General features: G+C 35.8%; 1 protein-coding gene across 4 annotated transcripts in view; it reads right to left on the bottom strand.

Moving 5' to 3' along the window:
- LOC121321812 (adenosine kinase-like) overlaps nt 1-18,670 on the bottom strand; it is a 125,381-nt gene that overhangs the window by 7,405 nt on the left and 99,306 nt on the right. For all 4 annotated transcript variants that reach the window (XM_041261028.1, XM_041261029.1, XM_041261030.1 and 1 more), the window contains 2 exons: nt 13,282-13,317; nt 6,698-6,812 (listed from right to left, as the gene is read on the bottom strand). In XM_041261028.1, coding sequence (XP_041116962.1) covers nt 6,698-6,812; nt 13,282-13,317 — 151 coding nt within the window. The remainder of the gene's footprint in view (nt 1-6,697; nt 6,813-13,281; nt 13,318-18,670) is intronic.

Below are 18,670 nucleotides of genomic sequence, written 5' to 3'. Positions count from 1 at the left end.
TAACAGAGAGAAAAAAAAAACATAATTGAAATCGTGTTTTCTACTTTGCATAGCCTCTCTAACACCTCTATAAAATTTGTCACGTGTGCACCTCCCATAAAAGTAAAAAAAAAAAAAAAAAAAAAAAAAAAAAAAACTTTTTTTATTGAGATTGGTGTTAAATACAGCATTTAACAAGCTGCCAAATGCATTCTTATTTTCAACAAGCCAATAAATGTCACATTAGCTTGCTTGTCAGGAAGATAGCCTGTTGTCAAATGTTCTATAAGGGGGAGATTAAGAAATGTCACAAAGATTTTACAAATATAAATGTAGGAAAATACATAGATTTTTAACAATGCAAGATGCAGATTTTAAGATTTTAATAAGATGCTACATTAGTTTTAAATGTATGGGAAAGCAAGTTGTATAAAGCACCACTGTCACTGTAGTAAGCAAGGCTGAACTTGCACATGTTCATGTATACTGCATTGCTGTTTAATGGTGCATGATGCTCTAGGTGGTTCCCATAACCTTGCTTTGTCTCCTACAAGCCGCGTCAATTGATATGATAATAAAGAAAGGATGTCTGAAATGAGCAGGGCTGAGCTCGGGCAATCTGTGCAGCCTTTGCATTTACCACCATTTGGTAGCCAAACGCTCTCCAAAAGTCTCCTTTAGTTGCCACAGGCAACAATGAATTGCACTTGCAGCTCAGGGACACGGAGCAGATGCTTCAGATCCAAATGGTAATAGTTCCAAACCCTGAAAGAGATCTTTATTCCAGACAGTAACTGCAAAATCAAATAAGAAAATATCTACATAACAGGCTTTATTATTTGTTATGCTAATCGGTGTACAGTTACTAGTACAGCTGAAGCAATGTTTTCATCTGGAAATAATGTCTTTCTATAGTATTACAACTAAAACAACCAAAAAATATTGAAATGTATTGTTACTGAAGTAGCTATTTGAAATCTATCCTATCTGTAAAATGAATGCCTGACCCACCACCAGATTGAGGCCGATCTATAATGCAGTCCTAGCGTATTGGACAACACTCACAACGCATTTGCGTCAATATACCACAGATGCTGTTTACAGGGTTGTTTAATCTTTGCTGCCAAGATGCTGTGACATAATTGTCCTTTCTTTGTTGAGGATATTTGTTTGCACTGAAAGCATCATTAAACGCAAGTGGAATATTAAGTATTTGTTTGCTGCCAGCATGGCACTGTCCTTGACCTACAATGAGCTAATGTCAAATAAAAACACACATACATTCCTAGTCAAAATACCAATTCTGCTCATGCTCAGAATGCACAGTGAAATAACTTGCATTGAGTAACCTGCCTTAAACTAAATCAATGTATTTTCTGTTTGGAAAAATATGAAGAGGTAAACAAAGAAACTCTCAGGCTTTAAACTTCAGCTTGTAAACTAAAAACAAAACAATAAAAGAAACAAAGACTATTTGTAAAGCAGAGGGTTCAAATACAGTACACAAACTGTGCACTTTTATTACCTAATTAAGACAATGTTTCAGACAGGTTAAGTTTCTGCTTTAATCCTCCAGCCTTAAAACACAGGTGCTATGGAAGTCGGCATTATCCAGATGGGGCTTGTTCTTCACACAACAGTTACTGCTAAAGATAATGCCAATTTGAAATCTTCCCATCCCATAAAAGACCCAATAATGCATGTATATAATGAATCAGTCTATATTATCCCATTACTGTAGGCCTACAGGCCTGCACAATAGAGGTGTGCTGAAACTCTGGTTTTCTGAGTAATTGACTTAATAGTATTTGGTTGACAGGTACTAAATAAATAAAAAACACACATTTATTAAATTTGTTGATTTCAAAACAAGAAATGCTACCCTTCAAATTTTGCTCTCCTCCTCTGACATTTCTACTGTTGTGCTAAGGCCGTAAATTATGTTGGAAAACCAGCAAACGCAACTGATTGGTCGCGTAAATGTGGCCTTTCCTTAAAGCTAACTCGAGCTACCAGTGTGGAAACTGGGATATGTATTTCTTTGTCAAGATTAAATCAGAAATAGCATCTTGCCTAGGACTACAATCCCACAATTCATGGCAGAGAGGATGCATATCTAAGAATAAGTTTATTTCAAAAGGTAAGAGAAATAAAACCACTAATAAAATATACATTTGTTTTAGTTGGTTTTATAGTTTTTACTTAAAGGGCAATCAGGTCTCTCTTGCTTTCCATGCTCTTTGAGCCTGATATCTGCTATTAGCTGCTGTTTTGTTGCTACTATTTCATGTATTAAGCATTTTTCACTGTACTGTATTAGGCTTTTCGATTTATTTATTTATTTATTTATTTAACTGTATATCATGTATTATGCATTTATTTCTCTATATTTAAAGTATTATGGATTTTGGTGTTACTGCATCTTGTAAAGCACTTAGTGATGGTGGTCCACTATGAACGGCGCTATATAAAATAAAGATTGATTGATCTGTCATAAAACTAGAAAAAAGTTGTTTTTTTTTGTTAACAAAAATAAAGTATCCCTGTGGAAATAATCAAATAAGAATGTCACATCAGATACAATGAATATGTGAAAAATGGTATGTCTGAGATTAAAACCATGTGGCAGTGAAATGTCAGTGTAATCATCGGACCGCCACTGAGAGTAAGACAGATATGAAAAACAGACATCATTTTTAAACGATGCTGAGAAACATATTACTTAAATCAAGCATCAACTCAGACTTAAAAAGCACTCAAGTCAACACTAAATCTACTTCCTTAGATACAAATCAACAGAGTTTCAAATATATTAACAGAAATACTGTTCGTCTAAAGGAACCAGTAGCTGAGTGAAGTAATCAAGAGAAATCAGAGAAAAAAACACATGTGACATACATAGCCTTAGAGCAAGCTCCTCACAAAAACCAAACAGCATGTTGTACAAAAAAAAAAAAAAAAAAAATGAAATTAACAGGATTTTGTTTAAATGTGTCCTCATTTCAAGCACCAGTTTATTGTCATGTTAATCAGTTCAATCTGTCAGGAGATGAGGTCATAATTAAAAAGAGATATCGGGTGGTCTTGGCCCAGCCATCAATGTACTAAGCCACGTCGCAAAACACATCGGATCAGCTTTAATTAGTCTCAACTGCAAGGTTAAGGTCTCAGGAGGTGCCTCTGGTGGGGGAAGGGAAGGGGGAGGGGATGTAATCTGTCACAGCCCTGAACGACTACTGTCCTTCGGAGTGCTTTGTTCCGTCTAAAAGCAATACATTCTCAGTAAGCGGTTATCCAATACTTTACCACACTTCAGAAAAGACAGAAAGTAAAACATAAATGTAGACAAAATGTCAGACTGAAATGAACTGAATACAATGGCCAGTACTTTAAATCCTCACACAGAGAGGCTGAGGACCTGTGGCTAAGGATATTCACAGACCAGAGAAATTCTAAGTGGTGTCACAAACTGCTGCATAATAAAATATGGTGACAACAAAAAATAGGCAAAAACAGGCCATCACAAAACGCTGTTGCCCACCATGACTGCTACTGAAAACCTGATATCTGTTTCCACATTCATTTATTTGATTAAAATCATGCAACTGTACAAGCCTCATTACAATGGAGGGTATGCTTAACAATATTTAACATAAACTTGTCTAGTTAGCAAAGGCAATGTGAAAATATAATCAAATGTGAACGATAATACATCATGCAGATTCCCAGTATGTAGAAGACACTGCACTGAACCAAGAATGATCCTCTTGAAGATTAAGGTCCTTTGACCCTCTACTGTTCCCGATTACCTTTTTAAACATGTTGCCCGTAGATTCTAATTATACTATGATAAAAAATAATATGCACTATCTGAATTTAAAACTACCCCCCCCAAAAAGATATATCACATTGGTTAATAAAACAACAACTGAAAAGAACCTAGATTGACATACTGAATTTTATATTTTCTCCCATCCACAGAGTCAAAAAAAAAAAAAAGTTTGTCTCAGCAATACAACGAACCTCACTTCTTTCTGAAACTACTGTAAATATCCAAAAGGCTGTTTTTGACTCATTTTTTCTGTGTAACAAATTAAACCAAGTCAGAATAAATTTACATTTATAGGGTACTTTTATCCCAATATTCCTAAACTGAGATTCCATATAAAGCCTTACGTCTGATGACACTGGGAGGTCGAAGCTTCTCTTTGTGTGCTCCTACTCTTTGGAACTCCCTGCCACTAACGGCGAGTCTCTGATTCTGTAGAAGAATGTAAATCTACACTAAAACACACATTTTCCTTGGCTTTTGATAACGAACCATTTTTTTGGTATAACTATGTATTTACACATTATAATGGATTTTGTATTTTCCATATATATATATATATATATATATATATATATATATATATATATATATATATATATATATATATAAAGCTTTGTAAGATTTCTAAAGACTGGTTCTAACCAAGATTACAGTGTGTTTTTTTAATGTGTCTGATGTTATTAACAATTGCTTTTTATGCTATGTACAGCGCTTTGAGAAGTTACAGAAAAAACGATATATAAAAATTAAAGTGATTGATTGATTGACATGGTGAAAATGTGACCTGATCCCAAGAAACAGTGAAATATAGCTTTCTAAATATAGACTCTGACACCGTATAATGAGCCTGAAATACAGGATAAAAATATACACAGTTGTACCAAGCAGCTCCTCTCTGGGGGAATCATTAAAAAACAGGAACTTTTCTAAAAACTCACAAAAAACAGTTCAGAAAATTGCAAACCCTTACATACAAAAAAAAAAACCCTTATAACAGTTTTAAAAAAAATCTGTATTGTGTGTCTATATATATAATATCTATATATATATATATATATATATATATATATATATATATATATATATATATAATTATGAAATTTAAAAAAAAGGATGGGCATATTTATGAGACAAGCAAAAACTATAGCTGGGCAAAAGCATCACCATGAAGGCTGGACTTTTAATGAACTGGTTACATAAACTGTGTTCCTTTTAAGCTTACTGGGGATAGGTTAGGCTAAAAAGGTACATGTTTATTAATAGATCAGTTCTACTATGTATACAAACACACAGGTAAGAAATCAAACGGTTCCGGTATTAGTAACCTCTTAGGTCACTGTTGTCCTGGTGCTGTCATTTCACATAGATTATCCAGGTTCATAGTTACACTTAATTTTATTTTTAATGCTAGGCCAGGCTAGTGCAGAGAACGAAACAGGAAACCACACTGTGACCGCTTAACAGTAACCCTCTGTGCCTCAGAACAAATTAAGATCTAGTCATACCGTCATCAGCTGTGAAATGCCGTAAACCCTCCCAAATGATCGTGTATTAGCTCTCTCCATCTCACAGGTTCAGGGCACATAAAGCCTAATTAGTACTTTAATAGGTGCGTCAACTATGCCATGTAATTCTGTGGTGCAATTGGAAGCTAAATTAAAAGACAAACCTTTTCTTGATGTTTTCATTAGGCATATTAATTAATGCCAAGAGGTGAGGAAAGGCTCATTTAATATTGAGGGGAGAAAAACAACAATAACAAATTGGCATCTCTTTTTGGAATTGCCTCACAGGCCAAGTCTTTTTATGTCCTTAATCATTATAAAATGACTTAACATGACACGCTGAGCCTGGCGAATGATTGCATCCAGACAAGAAAACAAATTACAAACGAAAGATCAAGCTGTATTAGAGGCCTGCCTCTGGGAAAAGAAAATCTTTAATTCTCTTTTATATTGACATTTATTTGGCTGCCATGAATAACAACATAGCAATCAGATTTAGCTTTGCTTGCCACTGTACAACTTCTCCCAGGGCTCAGAAATTCTTTGACATTTATCATGTTTGCCTCTGTAAACAACATCACAACGTACACCCTCATCCACCTTGCATTTTATAGAAAGTTCAGAGATTTTGTCTTCATGAAGAACAAATTAAAAAGTCTAGCAGGTATTACTTGTCTACATGAAACAGCTATAGGACAACATATATCTTTAATTGTCATTAAACCCCAGGGGCTGGGTTCAAATTCAGCACAGTTTCTTTATCTGAGAAATTAGTTTGCTGGGTAAAGATTCTCACCTTATAGTCTATTTTGGATACCAAGTCTAGAGGGGTTGATGCATTCATATTAGTTTGATCAATACAATACAAAAATGATTTGTGGAGGCTATACAACTCACAAAGCGTTGTTCTGCAGAGCATGCACAGAATAAACACCCCTCTCTCTGCTTAAAGACTTCATTTTAATATCAAATCTCTATCCTGATGTCTACCAAACTTGAATATTTATTTAAATAGCCACAGGCATTTTCTGAACCATCACTGCGTCTCAGTTATTTTCTACATCTTTCCTTATAGCTTTCGTGTATTCTGACAAATTCAGTTTGAAGTAATAATCTAACAAGATCAAAAGAAACAGTTGACAACGCGTATTACAAGATGTCCTTGTTACAGATATCAGTGGCTGTTCCACAATTGACTGCAATTTGTTACAGTAAAACATACTAAAAAGCATGTTGATATTAAGTGATCCTTTCCCTCAAGACTTGCAAGACTTCTGAGGCGAGTACTTAATGCAGGCACTGGGATCAAGGAAGATGTCAAATTAAATGACCATTCAGAAATGCTGAAAGTCATTTAGCAAACAATAAATGAAGATTATACCATTGGTGACAACAGTGCCATCTTTCCCCTGGGTGAAGACGACAATCCGTTGCCTCTTCTTGTTCACTTTTGGCAGGCTTTGGGTCCTCTTTGCAATTTCTTTAATGTCTTCTGTCTGTGGGGGCAAAAAAGCAACACATGGAAATCATAGCATGAAAACAAACAAAAAACTGTCTTCAAAACATTTCAGCTATTCTGTAGAATATCACACAGCAAGACATTTCTTTCAAATTACTCCAAAAGATGTGTTTGTTTTCTAGAATATATTTGAAACAAAACAATGAAACAAAAATACCAGTGTAATGGATTTCGTAAAAAAAAAAAAAAAGTGAACAAATTCAATGGCAAACAGTTTTGAATAAAGTTCTCTAGTCGAAATGTTTGCCAGTGAATCTATTAAGTTTATTTCAGTATTTCAGAATTTTTACAAAGAACACTAAAAATAAATTTCTTTGAAAGTTACAATAAATGACCTTCAGGAGATAGGAGAATTGCCTACATTCAACAAAAACGTTAAGACACAAAACCACAATGTCACCTGTTCCCATTACATCTGACATTTAAGAAATATATATTTTTTCCACCTGGATGATCTGTGGCTGGTTACAAGATTAGATGACTAGTTACTGCTTGTTAGCTTCACCGAATCTAAATAAATTACTGACTTTCTTGTGTTTTAAACTGTACTACAAGAGATTTGAAACACATACTATCACCGGGGCCGCATGGTATATGAAAAGAATTTCTACATTAGAAAACATACTATGCTCTGACCGCTTCATGTTATAGATGCTCACATTCCATGCTGAAAGCTACTTAAGTTGAATTGATTTGAACTTTTTTGGTAGATAATTGTCTGAATGTAAATACAGATAATTGTCTGAATGTAAATATCCATGCTTGTATTAAAATAAAGGCTTTAAAAAAGTCGGCTTGAATTGATGCCAGTATTCATTTAATGGACGCTAAAACCTAACAGGGCTCTGTGCTTCTTTCTAAAGCAAACAGTCAGTGTTGCCTCTAATAAACTCAATGAGCAATGTGAGTGGGTGGGGTGTTGAAATTACCTTTCCACATCTGGTTGGATTAATCTACTCATTCTGCATGCATACCTGTGCTCAGTGGAATGTCTTATCCTATCAATATGCAGATGCTACATTTATGAGCTTGTAGACGACACATTATCAATCAATCCATTTTATTTTTACACATTCGTGGAAACAGGGCTGAAGTGTCAGTTTTGGCTGGATATTGAATGCTGTTTTGCTCCAGCCAAAGACTGTGATCTCTAAACACTTCAAGCATGTACTATAAATCAGCCCTAAAAGGTTTAGTGTTCTTGAGAAAAAGCTGTGCGAGAGTCTCTAAGTAAGTGCTAATGGAAAGGTTAATACTGTGGTAGTTAGCAGGCAACAGCAAAATCAATTTGTCACTGTGACTGAATTTAAACCAGGCACAGTCAAGTCTGTAGCCCAAGGGTGCAATAAAACCACAGAATGAGCTGGCTTAATCAACTATTTCCGTCTTTTTATAGTCTTGCTACAGAAAAATCACAAGCAATGCTCAGTTGTTTATTTTTTTCTTGGACCCAAAACAATTATATAAAGCAAAATCTTAAAGTAGTAAGACAAAGCTCTAAATAAATCATGAATTAATAAAACTTCTGGTAAATGGCTTAAGTTTTGTTATTATTAATACAGTTCTCCCGCTTCATAACCCCGTAGTTGGGAGCCATAGTTAAGAGACCGTGCAATTGGTGTTCCGCCTTATAACGAGGATACTAGTGTTAGTTTAATGGCATTATAGTGCAAATGGGAGCCATAACCATACCGCCTTATAACCTGTTCAGCACTATAAAGAGCAGCCTTATAAAGGGGTAGCACTGTTTTGTTTGCTATGCTGGTGAACAAATAATTATTTCTAACTGATTCAAATGAACACATTATTATTTCTACTTTGCCCCTTAATTATAGTAGTTACTATTGTAGTGTGCAGTTTTGGGAGCTCAGGTGACAGGCTATTTTAGTGAACAGACTTGAACATGACAAAACCACTATCATAATTGGTAATGGATAGGCATGACATTGGAAGACCTGTCTAAATAACCTGCATTCCCACAACATCATCTTTTCTTTCACATTGCTGGTGTTTTGAGTGAAGAATCTATTTTTGGCATCTGGATTCAATGTTATAAAAAAGATACAAGGCTGCTACAGAATTGCTCTAACTGCTCACAAAGATACAACATCACTGCCTCTGCTATTTCCAACACTTACGATGAAAATAGGCTTAATAACAAGCAGGCTTTTATTCAATCAAGAAAATGGATAGAGCGTTACACTGACAACAGCATGCAAGTTTATTTTTGGCTGTTCAGATATACAGGGTAATATTCAATTGATCTTAGTAGTGGTTGATATACAATTACAGCCATAGTATAAGTTAATAATAAATGGACCCAAGGTTATGAAAATGACAAGGTACTTAGATCTGCCTCTGCAGGCAGCACGAGGCCAGTACAGAGTGCAGTTTGGCTGGTAGTTATGAAGCACTACAGGCCCAACTGGGCCGGTAACATTTTTTAACTGTATAATGTATATAGTATAGTCCACATGGACTTTTTTGATGAACGCAGGAAAATGGGTCAGTGTGCCAAAAAGCTGAAAAAAAAAATAAAAAAAAATTTACAAACCCATTTTTAAAAAACATACCCACCCCCCCCCAGCCCCCGACAACGGCGTAATTGAACTCGTGCGGCGAGATAGTTTGATGTACAGTCAGCACCCGAGACTACGTACTGAAATGCAGTTGGATATACTCGTTACCTCGACATGGCCATTTTTTTACAGCTAAGCAACCAACTGCACCAATAAGCCAAAAGTAAAGTGTTTAAATCAATAATAATAAAGAAACAAGTTCTGAAAAAAAAAAAGACGAAAATTTAGACTGGAGTGGAAGAAAGACTTAATCTGGCTTCATGATGACAGTGAAACAAATGTCAGTTACCCAGACTTGCAGATAAAACAGCAGCTTTTTTGTTGGGAATTCAACATTTAGTTGCCCTCATATCCAGTCTCACAGTAATAGTTCACAAGATAGCAGGTGTTTGTCTGCTGCTGTGACTGCAGTGAAAAAAAGAAAACGCACCAAAGGATACCCAGGTACGCCACGTGGAAGCCGGTCAACGGGATCGAAATGTTTTTATTTGGGAAACTATATGTGTTCAGATCAGAAATGCCATTCACAATCTTTAAAGAACTTGTTTGTATCAACAGTAAGATCAGTGATGGCTTGGGAGAGGCTACAAGCGACAGATCTGAGAACGATTATTTTGTATTACGATTATTGTTCGAACAGTTTACTATTATGATTACTATAAATCTGTTAACCTTTCAGTGTTGCCAACAGCTCGGTTACGAGTTTGCTTTTTAAAAAAAGTATCATTTGTGTTTTCATTTTCTGACTAGCACGCCAATATGAGCATGTTAAATGGCTGAAATAACTACAATAGAATACACTGACAGTTTTTTATTCGAGACGTGGGCTGTCTGGTTACCGTACATATTATTAAACATAAAGAAATTAAAAACCATTATGAAAGAATATGCATGTGAGCTAAAGTTTTTTTTTTCTTCCCCCTTTAGGATTTTTTCACAACAGAGTATTTGTGTTCATAATGCAGTTTGCAAGTGCACTCGGCTTGTTTATATGGTGTGTGCGCGAAACGGATGTTTACAATATCCTGCAAGGCATATTGAAAGATGGCAGCTATTGATGTATTGCTTCAGTTTTTAATAACATGTTTTAGATTCTTACACATTGCTGTGGAAGAAAGCACTAGGGAACACTTCTCTAATTTAATGAACACATCTCTTGAATGCCTACAGTAGGATAATGCAGTTTACCCAACTCTGCACGGTTCTCCTAATGTTGGCATTAAACAAAGTAATTTGAGAAAAGATTTAATATGTTTTACAATTTTTGTCGAGTTCGGCAAGATTTGTGTCTGGCCAAATTTTCTACCAGAGCTTCAGTTTCTCGCACTGTCCTTGTAGTTTAGGATTACCAGATTTCCACAGTGAAAATAAAACTGGCAGTTTTTTTTTTCTTTCTTTAATTTACTGACCCCGTAGCAACTCTGAATCCAAATATAACAGTATATAAAATAACACAATAATAGTTTAAAAATTAAACATCGGGTGAATTTATTACAGATGATAACTAATTATTTTATTTTTATATTGTCATCTAGTCAAAGCATGTTAAAGCAAAAAGTCAGATTTAAAAAAAATAGATCAGCTATTACCATTTAAACATATGGTATACACATAATCAGAATGGTTAAACAAATAATCCATAAGACTGTTTATTTTATTTTTGAATGGCGCTAACACACAACCTAATACACTACTCTGCTATTAACTTGCTGAGCAGGGTGATACGATGGGCATGTTGTTTTATTCATCGGTTGCTCCACTGGGAGCCTATGTGCTCAACGAACTGTTGATAAAGTCAGCCACCAGACTCGCAGAGTAAAAAAGCCAGTGAGATTCACTGTAAACAATGTATAGACAAATAGAATCCATGGAATCTGTCAATGTGGACTGTGGGCAGACTAAATATATAGTACAATAAAAGTCCTACCAAAACCCATTAATTTAGGAACTTTTCAACCTTTAAATTAAGTATTCAAATTATAAATCAAACTTAGTTGATGCGATTTATAATTTTTTTATAATTTTTTTTCTTTATTTATGGTTGCCAATTGCTTTTTTTTTTTTTTTTTTTTTTTTTTTTTTCTCCCAATTTGGAATAGCCAGTTATTTTTAGGCTCAGCTCAGCGCTACCACCCCCGCGCTGACTCGGGAGTGGTGAAGACGAACTCGCGCTGTCCTCCAAAGCGTGTGCCGTCAGCTTCTTTTCACACTGCAGACCCACCATGCAGCCACCTTAGAGCTACAGTGTCAGACAACGCAGCTCTGGGCAGCTTACAGGCAAGCCTGCTGGTGCCCGGCCAGACTACAGGGGTGCGTGGTGAGCCGAGGACACCCTGGCCGACATAACGTTTGAACAATTCTGGTACTAGTTGCCATATTTAAAATCATCACACTGTTGTTTTAATCCAGTCACTGATGTACTTCTGACTCACCCATACATTTGCAGCAGTGAATAAAACAATGCGCCCAGTTTTGTACTTATTATTGGGCCAGTTAAAATTGTATCCGGGCCAGTAAAAACACAACCTCAGTGGCCCAAGGGGCCAATAGTAAAAAATCTAAATGTAGAGCCATGCTGTGTTTACATAAACTGAATAGACCCCATTGTATCCGACAACTAAACATTTTAGTTAATTCAGATGATGTTCCTTTTAAATCTCTAAACTGCTCCAAATCTAATCTAATGCCTAATTACATTTCTCGAGAGTCTAATACCCATTTTATGTAGAGATTTATAGTAGTTGGTTAAATGCATTTATGCACTTGACTTTTACCTCTTAATTTCTTTACTGAAATCCAAAGTGAATTAACAACAAAACCCATTCTGGTTTCGTTTGCTCTTTAAGTTTAAAGTGGGTAAATCAGCTGATGTGAGCCTGTTTTGTAATACAGTAGTACATTTAAATAGAAAGCAACCACTGTATCTGTTTGAATATCAAGTTGAGTATCAGCTGCCCGGTACCATTTTTCCAATAATACATACAGAGCAAATCTAAATGGAAACAACCTGATCTAAAATTATCAGCACTGTACCCACATACGTGTACCACTTTACATTCCCTTGAGGGTAGCTCATCTAGATTTGGAGCTTAGATACACTGTAATTTAGTAGAAAGAACATTGTTCTGACTGACCACTTAGCCACAGTCCCTTTGCTGCTAGAGGACTTCAGTCTTTAAGCTTAATGGATTCATGCTTTATAAAATAAAGTGTTCACTGTATGGTCTATATATATTATATATTATATTATATATATATATATATATATATATATATATATATATATATATATATATATACACACACACACTTATTTGTACCTACATCTGCTCATCAGAGAAGAATTTTAAATGCAAAAAGAAACAGCTGCTTGTATCAGATTCTCTTTTTATGCCCAAACATTGCATATACCAAGAGCCACTATTTACATAATGGTAAACCACAGGTGGCAGTGATTAAAAATGGCATTATACTTCACAATTTAGTCTTGTATCACACCACTGCTATAGTAGTGTATCCTCATGGAATGTAATGAAGCTAATGAGGTAGCTTTTTAACTAAGCAACCTGATGGACCCTATATCTGCAGAGGCAGCTTGAAACCATGCCCAACTTCTCAGCTTCCCAATAGGCTTTTCAAAATTCAATAAATAACATCTGTAGGCGATGTTGGGTGCAGACCTAGCAGAGTGCGTCATAACACAGAGCTGGCTGAACAAAGAAACCATGACGACTGCCAGGTTTCCATGGCAACTGCTGCAAGGCCTGGAGAGTATAATAGCACATCAATCACTGTCCAAAAGAACTTCATTATCAGCAAAAATAATCCTTTAGAATCTGTTTAGTGTGTAATTGTCAGTCAACTCACCTCAAAGCCCTGCTCTCTTGCAAAAGTAGCAGCCTCCTGGAATAAAACAGAAATTAACAGTATTATAGAGCTGTGGAAAATGAAAGATATCAGACAATTAGGGGCATAGAGATCTCACTTTCTTGAATCAGTTCTCTCAAACTGTGTTCTGCTTTGGAGATTAAAGCAGCTCTGTTTTGTTTAACTCTTAATTAGTACTTCTGAAGCCTGCATTTTACCTGTGTTGATGTAACAGTGCAGTTCATTTAATCTGGATTTCACACACCTGCCATTGATACCGTTTATCTCTGCCTACCACTACATATGCCCTTGTAAAAAATTCTAGTTGACCAAGTTACTCTCTTCCTAAGAGCTTCAGGACTGAATACGGTTTCCCACAGTACAGACAGAACATGGTAGATCATGATTATTGCTTATTATTAGAATTAGTTGGTTAAAACTACAAAAGCAAGTTTCATGCTCTCTGGCACGTCACTGGAATTTTGCAGCCTCTCTGCAATGGGGTGACATGACGGTAAATGATCCAATAATGTCAGGCAGCTCTTGCACTCTGAACTGCAGTGTGACCCTTGGGTATGGATGAAAATATAGACCTTGAGGGAAAACAATGAGGTTAGTGGGTCCCACTGGACTACACTCAGGCTCCTGCACAGGTCAGCATTATAGAGCTAAAGATCCATCAATTAATTAATCTACCACACACAGAAAAGCTGGCTGCTGAGTCAAATCAATTCATTTGGCTCTAGTCTGCGCTTTGTGACAGGGATCTGCAAAACAAGGCTGGTGTATTCTGTGGATGGGAGCAGCCATGCAGAGTCAATTCTGCACTGCTGTTTTTTTTTTTTTTTAATGTGCGTGATGTATGATTGCATTCACAATCTGCTACAAGAGATCTAGTTTTCCACCTCCTCCTGTGTGGGGAATCCTAAACGTGTTAGTAATCTACCAGCCCTTGACAATGATAACATTGGGGAAAACACGAGATCACTGTGCTTAAATGGTTGATGTTTTTTCACGCTCTGATGTTTCTAAAGCTTAACTGAACCCTGTGTGATACAGTATTTCAGCAGGATAACAAACTCTTATTGTAAATGCACACCAATTATTAATTTGTAGAGATTATCCACTTCATTTATGAGCTGTAATTTATTGAATGAGAATTTGACAGTCCTAGGCTCTTATCCTGCTAATTATCAGGGTGATTTTTTGGTCAGCAGATCATGGCTAATGACTTGAATGTACATTTAACATAAAACTAACAAAATGTAGGATATCAGAGGCTCAATAAGATAGATATATATTTAGAGTTTAGGATCCAACACCAGCTGGTAAAGTGAGCTTGCAATTTCTTGCTAACAGAAACTGAGCTACAAAAGACTTTACTAAAAAAAGAAATCTTACAAATGATTGTATTCTAGTCTGTGGGAAATGTGCTTAATTATTCTCTTTTGGTCTTTACTCAATGGACCGAGTGGTGGCTGTCTAATGGTCAAAAGAAATAAACACTGAAATAAACTTACAGCTACAAGTTGGCTCGACAACCTAAAAATCAAGAATTTAATGCATTTAATGAAAGCTGATTAGGCAGAAGGTGAAAAGTGTTAACTCATATATAAAAGCCTAGCATCACCTTAACCAGGAGACGATGTTCTTACTCCAACATGCCACCACCCAGTACCCAGTGGGAGGCTAGAAGCTACCAAATTTACAAGCCTGCTAATTGAATACACAACCACAAACTTTTGTCTACGTGACAAAGTGAAACATTATTCTACAAAATAAATCAATAACTTTCTAATTATGTTTTTACAGTGAAACTATTTTGACAAGACTGGTTCTACAATTATTACTTAGGGCTACTGATTTGTTTCAGAGTGGGAAATCAAAGATTACAACTGGAGTGCTCTGGCTAATAAAACTTTGGTAAGCCGAAAAGCATAACTCCCTCAGGCGACTCAGTGAATAAGCATTAGCTTGACCGGGTTAACCCTGGCTGATGTTGATGCAGAAACTGAATTGTGTGTTTGACATGGAGGTGCCTGGGAGGTTAGCCTGACAAGTTATTTACAAGAGAGTCATGTTTTTTTTCTTCCTCCTGGTCATTCCATTAGCTATAGATCATGATAAATTCCTTTATTACGTCAAAGTAGCTCTAAAAGTTTAATATCTGACTGACAGGCTTAAACATTTCAAGATTATTTTCCACAACAACATTTTAGGGTCTACCAGGAACAAAACGCTAATGCACCTGGTAGTTAAGTTAACACTAAAACATGTATGTATCTCAGTCTAGCATGAAGTTGTACAGACAGCAGATTTGTACTCCCCCCTGCTAACTTTTGGCATAGAAGATAGTACAGGTTATCCTTGATCTTTAGGGGGAAAAAAATTCCAGGTATTTAAAATATTTCAACATCAAGCAGCCTAGAACATATTTTATACTTTAAAAATCCTTCAAAACAGTTGATGCTTTCACTTCAGATGGCCTTAGTTCCATGTTAGAAAAAGCACACTTTCCTCTCCATTTCGTTCTGCTTTTTATTGGTCTTGATGATAAGCATGAATCTCCTATAACAAATTTCATATTTTATAGGCTACTGTTAATTTTAGTAAGTGTGTATGGTAGTGCATGGGTTGTTGCATGTGTATAGGCCCCACTGTTTTGTAGGGTGACCACAAACAACTACACATCTTTTCAATCCAAAATGAAGCCAGATCTACTTTTTAAGAAGGTAGAACTTCTTAATTGCAAGTATTATAGCAGCTGGTTACTTTACAGACTTGCAAAGTAACTAGCTGGTATATTATTTGCAATAGCTGGTGTTACTAAAATAATTCCATACAATCTTTATGCACTTCCATTGCTATACATGATTCAAAATTTTCCCGGAAGCCTTCTTTCCTGCCATTAACCCACCAACAGCTTTCCCTATTGACTGACCAGCTTTGAAGCCAGTGACATGATTTGACTCATAAGACATAAGTGCAACAGCAACAGAGTTAGAAGGCAAGCAAAGTGAGAATTTTCTCTAACCTAGTTGTGCCAGATATTTTTTCTTCTATATCAATAGAAAACAAAACAGACATGTGCTGAAAAGAGAGTCTTGGTGTGCATTCAGTTGGCAGGCTTGCTGCAAGCTTGCTTGAACACTGACCCACAATGTCGCTTAGAATAAATAATAAAACTGACTGCAAAAAAGGCATCACCAACAAAACTGCATACTTGCTGCAAAAGCAGGGCACATCTGACTACAAGGGATAATTCTAATTAAATTAGCTGGTCAAGATCAAGTGGGACCCAAAGGTATCATCTCAGAACGGAAAAGGAACAAGAGATTAGACCTCCCCCCATGCCCTCCCTAAAATGTGCCCAAAGGCCATGATGCAGTTTCATGTTTCAACATGTAAGAGACAGAGGTCAGAATGATCTCCATTCTAGGGTATTACCCAATGCACATGATATTGATATTACAATCTGCGTTTACAAGCTTCAGTTTTACATATGACAGCACCAAGCTCCGAGGAGAGAATACGGAAATGAACAACCTACACTGAGGTGTTGGTCCTCCCCAGAGAATGCAGCATTTCCATTCATGCATGACATGCGACAAACAGCAGACCAAAGCAGAGACAAAACACCAGGATTTTCTTTTCAGGCTGAATTTCAATTCCAGCTGTGTCACCAATATTTTTCATTGGCTGTAAATCAATTTAAACTAACACATTACATATTGCCAAAAATGTATGTTGGAAAAAAAAAAAAAAAAAAAAAAAAAAATATATATATATATATATATATATATATATATATATATATATATATATATATATATATATATATATAAATAAATAAAAGATGTCTGAGGGTGTATAACTCTATATCTATAGTTTTTGATTTTCAAAATTATTATTATTATTATTATTATTATTATGCAGTGGGTGGAAGCATCCAAAGGTTGAGCTTTTATGATCTTGTCCTGAATTGTAAAACTACAAACAGTGCACAGTTACATCTTCATGTGAACACCTTGTAAAAATACTGTGCAGACTTTGTTGTGGTGTGGTCTTGTTCTTTCACTATGACTAGCGGCATGTTGTCAAAACGAAAGAACAAGCACACAGTTAGTTACTCAACACACAACATATTTCAGATATGACTGTAAAGCACAAGCTTCACTTTAAAAGACAATTGCCACAGTGTTTACATGTGCATGTCATAACTACTCCTCTCATAACTGTTTTTAATTGTGTTTTCTCACCCACAGTCTTTACTCGAAATGAAATTAATCTCGCAAAGTCTGACACAGTGGGAGGTGAATTAGGCCTGACTCATGTCACCTTAATATATATCAAAGTACAACAATTTAGCACATTTTGTCTTTCAAATGACAACTGGTGTTGGAAATGTGTTTTTATTGGCTTTCAATTCCTGCCTTTTCTATGGACTCTGAACAATCTTCGCACCACACTGTTTTGCACCAAAAGTTGTAACACTGTAATGTGCAATTGGTCTCAAACTGAAATGTGTGAACTAGAAAAAAATACATTTTGATCCTCCAAGAGCAAACTGGGGATTGATCCATGTTTACTGCAAGTGTCTATAAGCTGAGAAACAAGACCAATTCAAGAGGGTTGCCTGGCAACTCAATTGCAGCAGCTAAACAGCAAATCAGGATACCAGGATTCCACCGAAAAGAACACTTGCTTCTAAAACTACCAGCTATCCAAGCTTGTTACATAAATCATTTAAAAAAACAGAAACCAAAATGAAAATGCCCTGAGCATTCACAGGTAAAGAATCTGACAAATAATACTCTGCTACCTGTATTCCTATGAAGCATTTTGCAACAAACCTGACTGACAGTAACAGCGCTGGTCAATTAAAACCAACTGAATTTTCACAAACACCACTTTTCACAAGCCTTCATCCATAGGCTTCATACATAGATCTTAATACTGGGCACTAAAAGTACTGTGCCACTAGTTTATTTGGTTTTCATTATCAAATATAAATTATAAACTTCATGAATGAGTTGATGGAATGTAATGCAGGAGTTGTTTTTCTAAACACCTATTGATCTGGGATGTGATAATCCCACAGAAAAGGTAACAGCAGGATGGCAATGCTAAATAATTTATCAATCAATACTAATAGCGACACATAACGTTTGGTCTGTAGGTGGCACAGTGGTACTGCAGCAAGACATTTGAGAGAAAACAGTTCTCAATATAAAAGGTGTAAACAAATTTGTGTTAAAAAAAAAAAAAAAAAAAAAAATTGCATTATTAGCTAGGCTCCTCTATTCCTCAATATTGACTAAAACACTACACTACTGGTTGATACGAAGGTGATACTATATGGCTGAAAACCAAGCCTGTAGTTGGCAAA

Source organism: Polyodon spathula, chromosome 10 (assembly GCF_017654505.1).
Source record: "Polyodon spathula isolate WHYD16114869_AA chromosome 10, ASM1765450v1, whole genome shotgun sequence".
Lineage (NCBI taxonomy): Eukaryota > Metazoa > Chordata > Actinopteri > Acipenseriformes > Polyodontidae > Polyodon > Polyodon spathula.
Note: the sequence above shows the minus strand (reverse complement) of the source record. Positions and strands in the feature narration are given on the sequence as shown.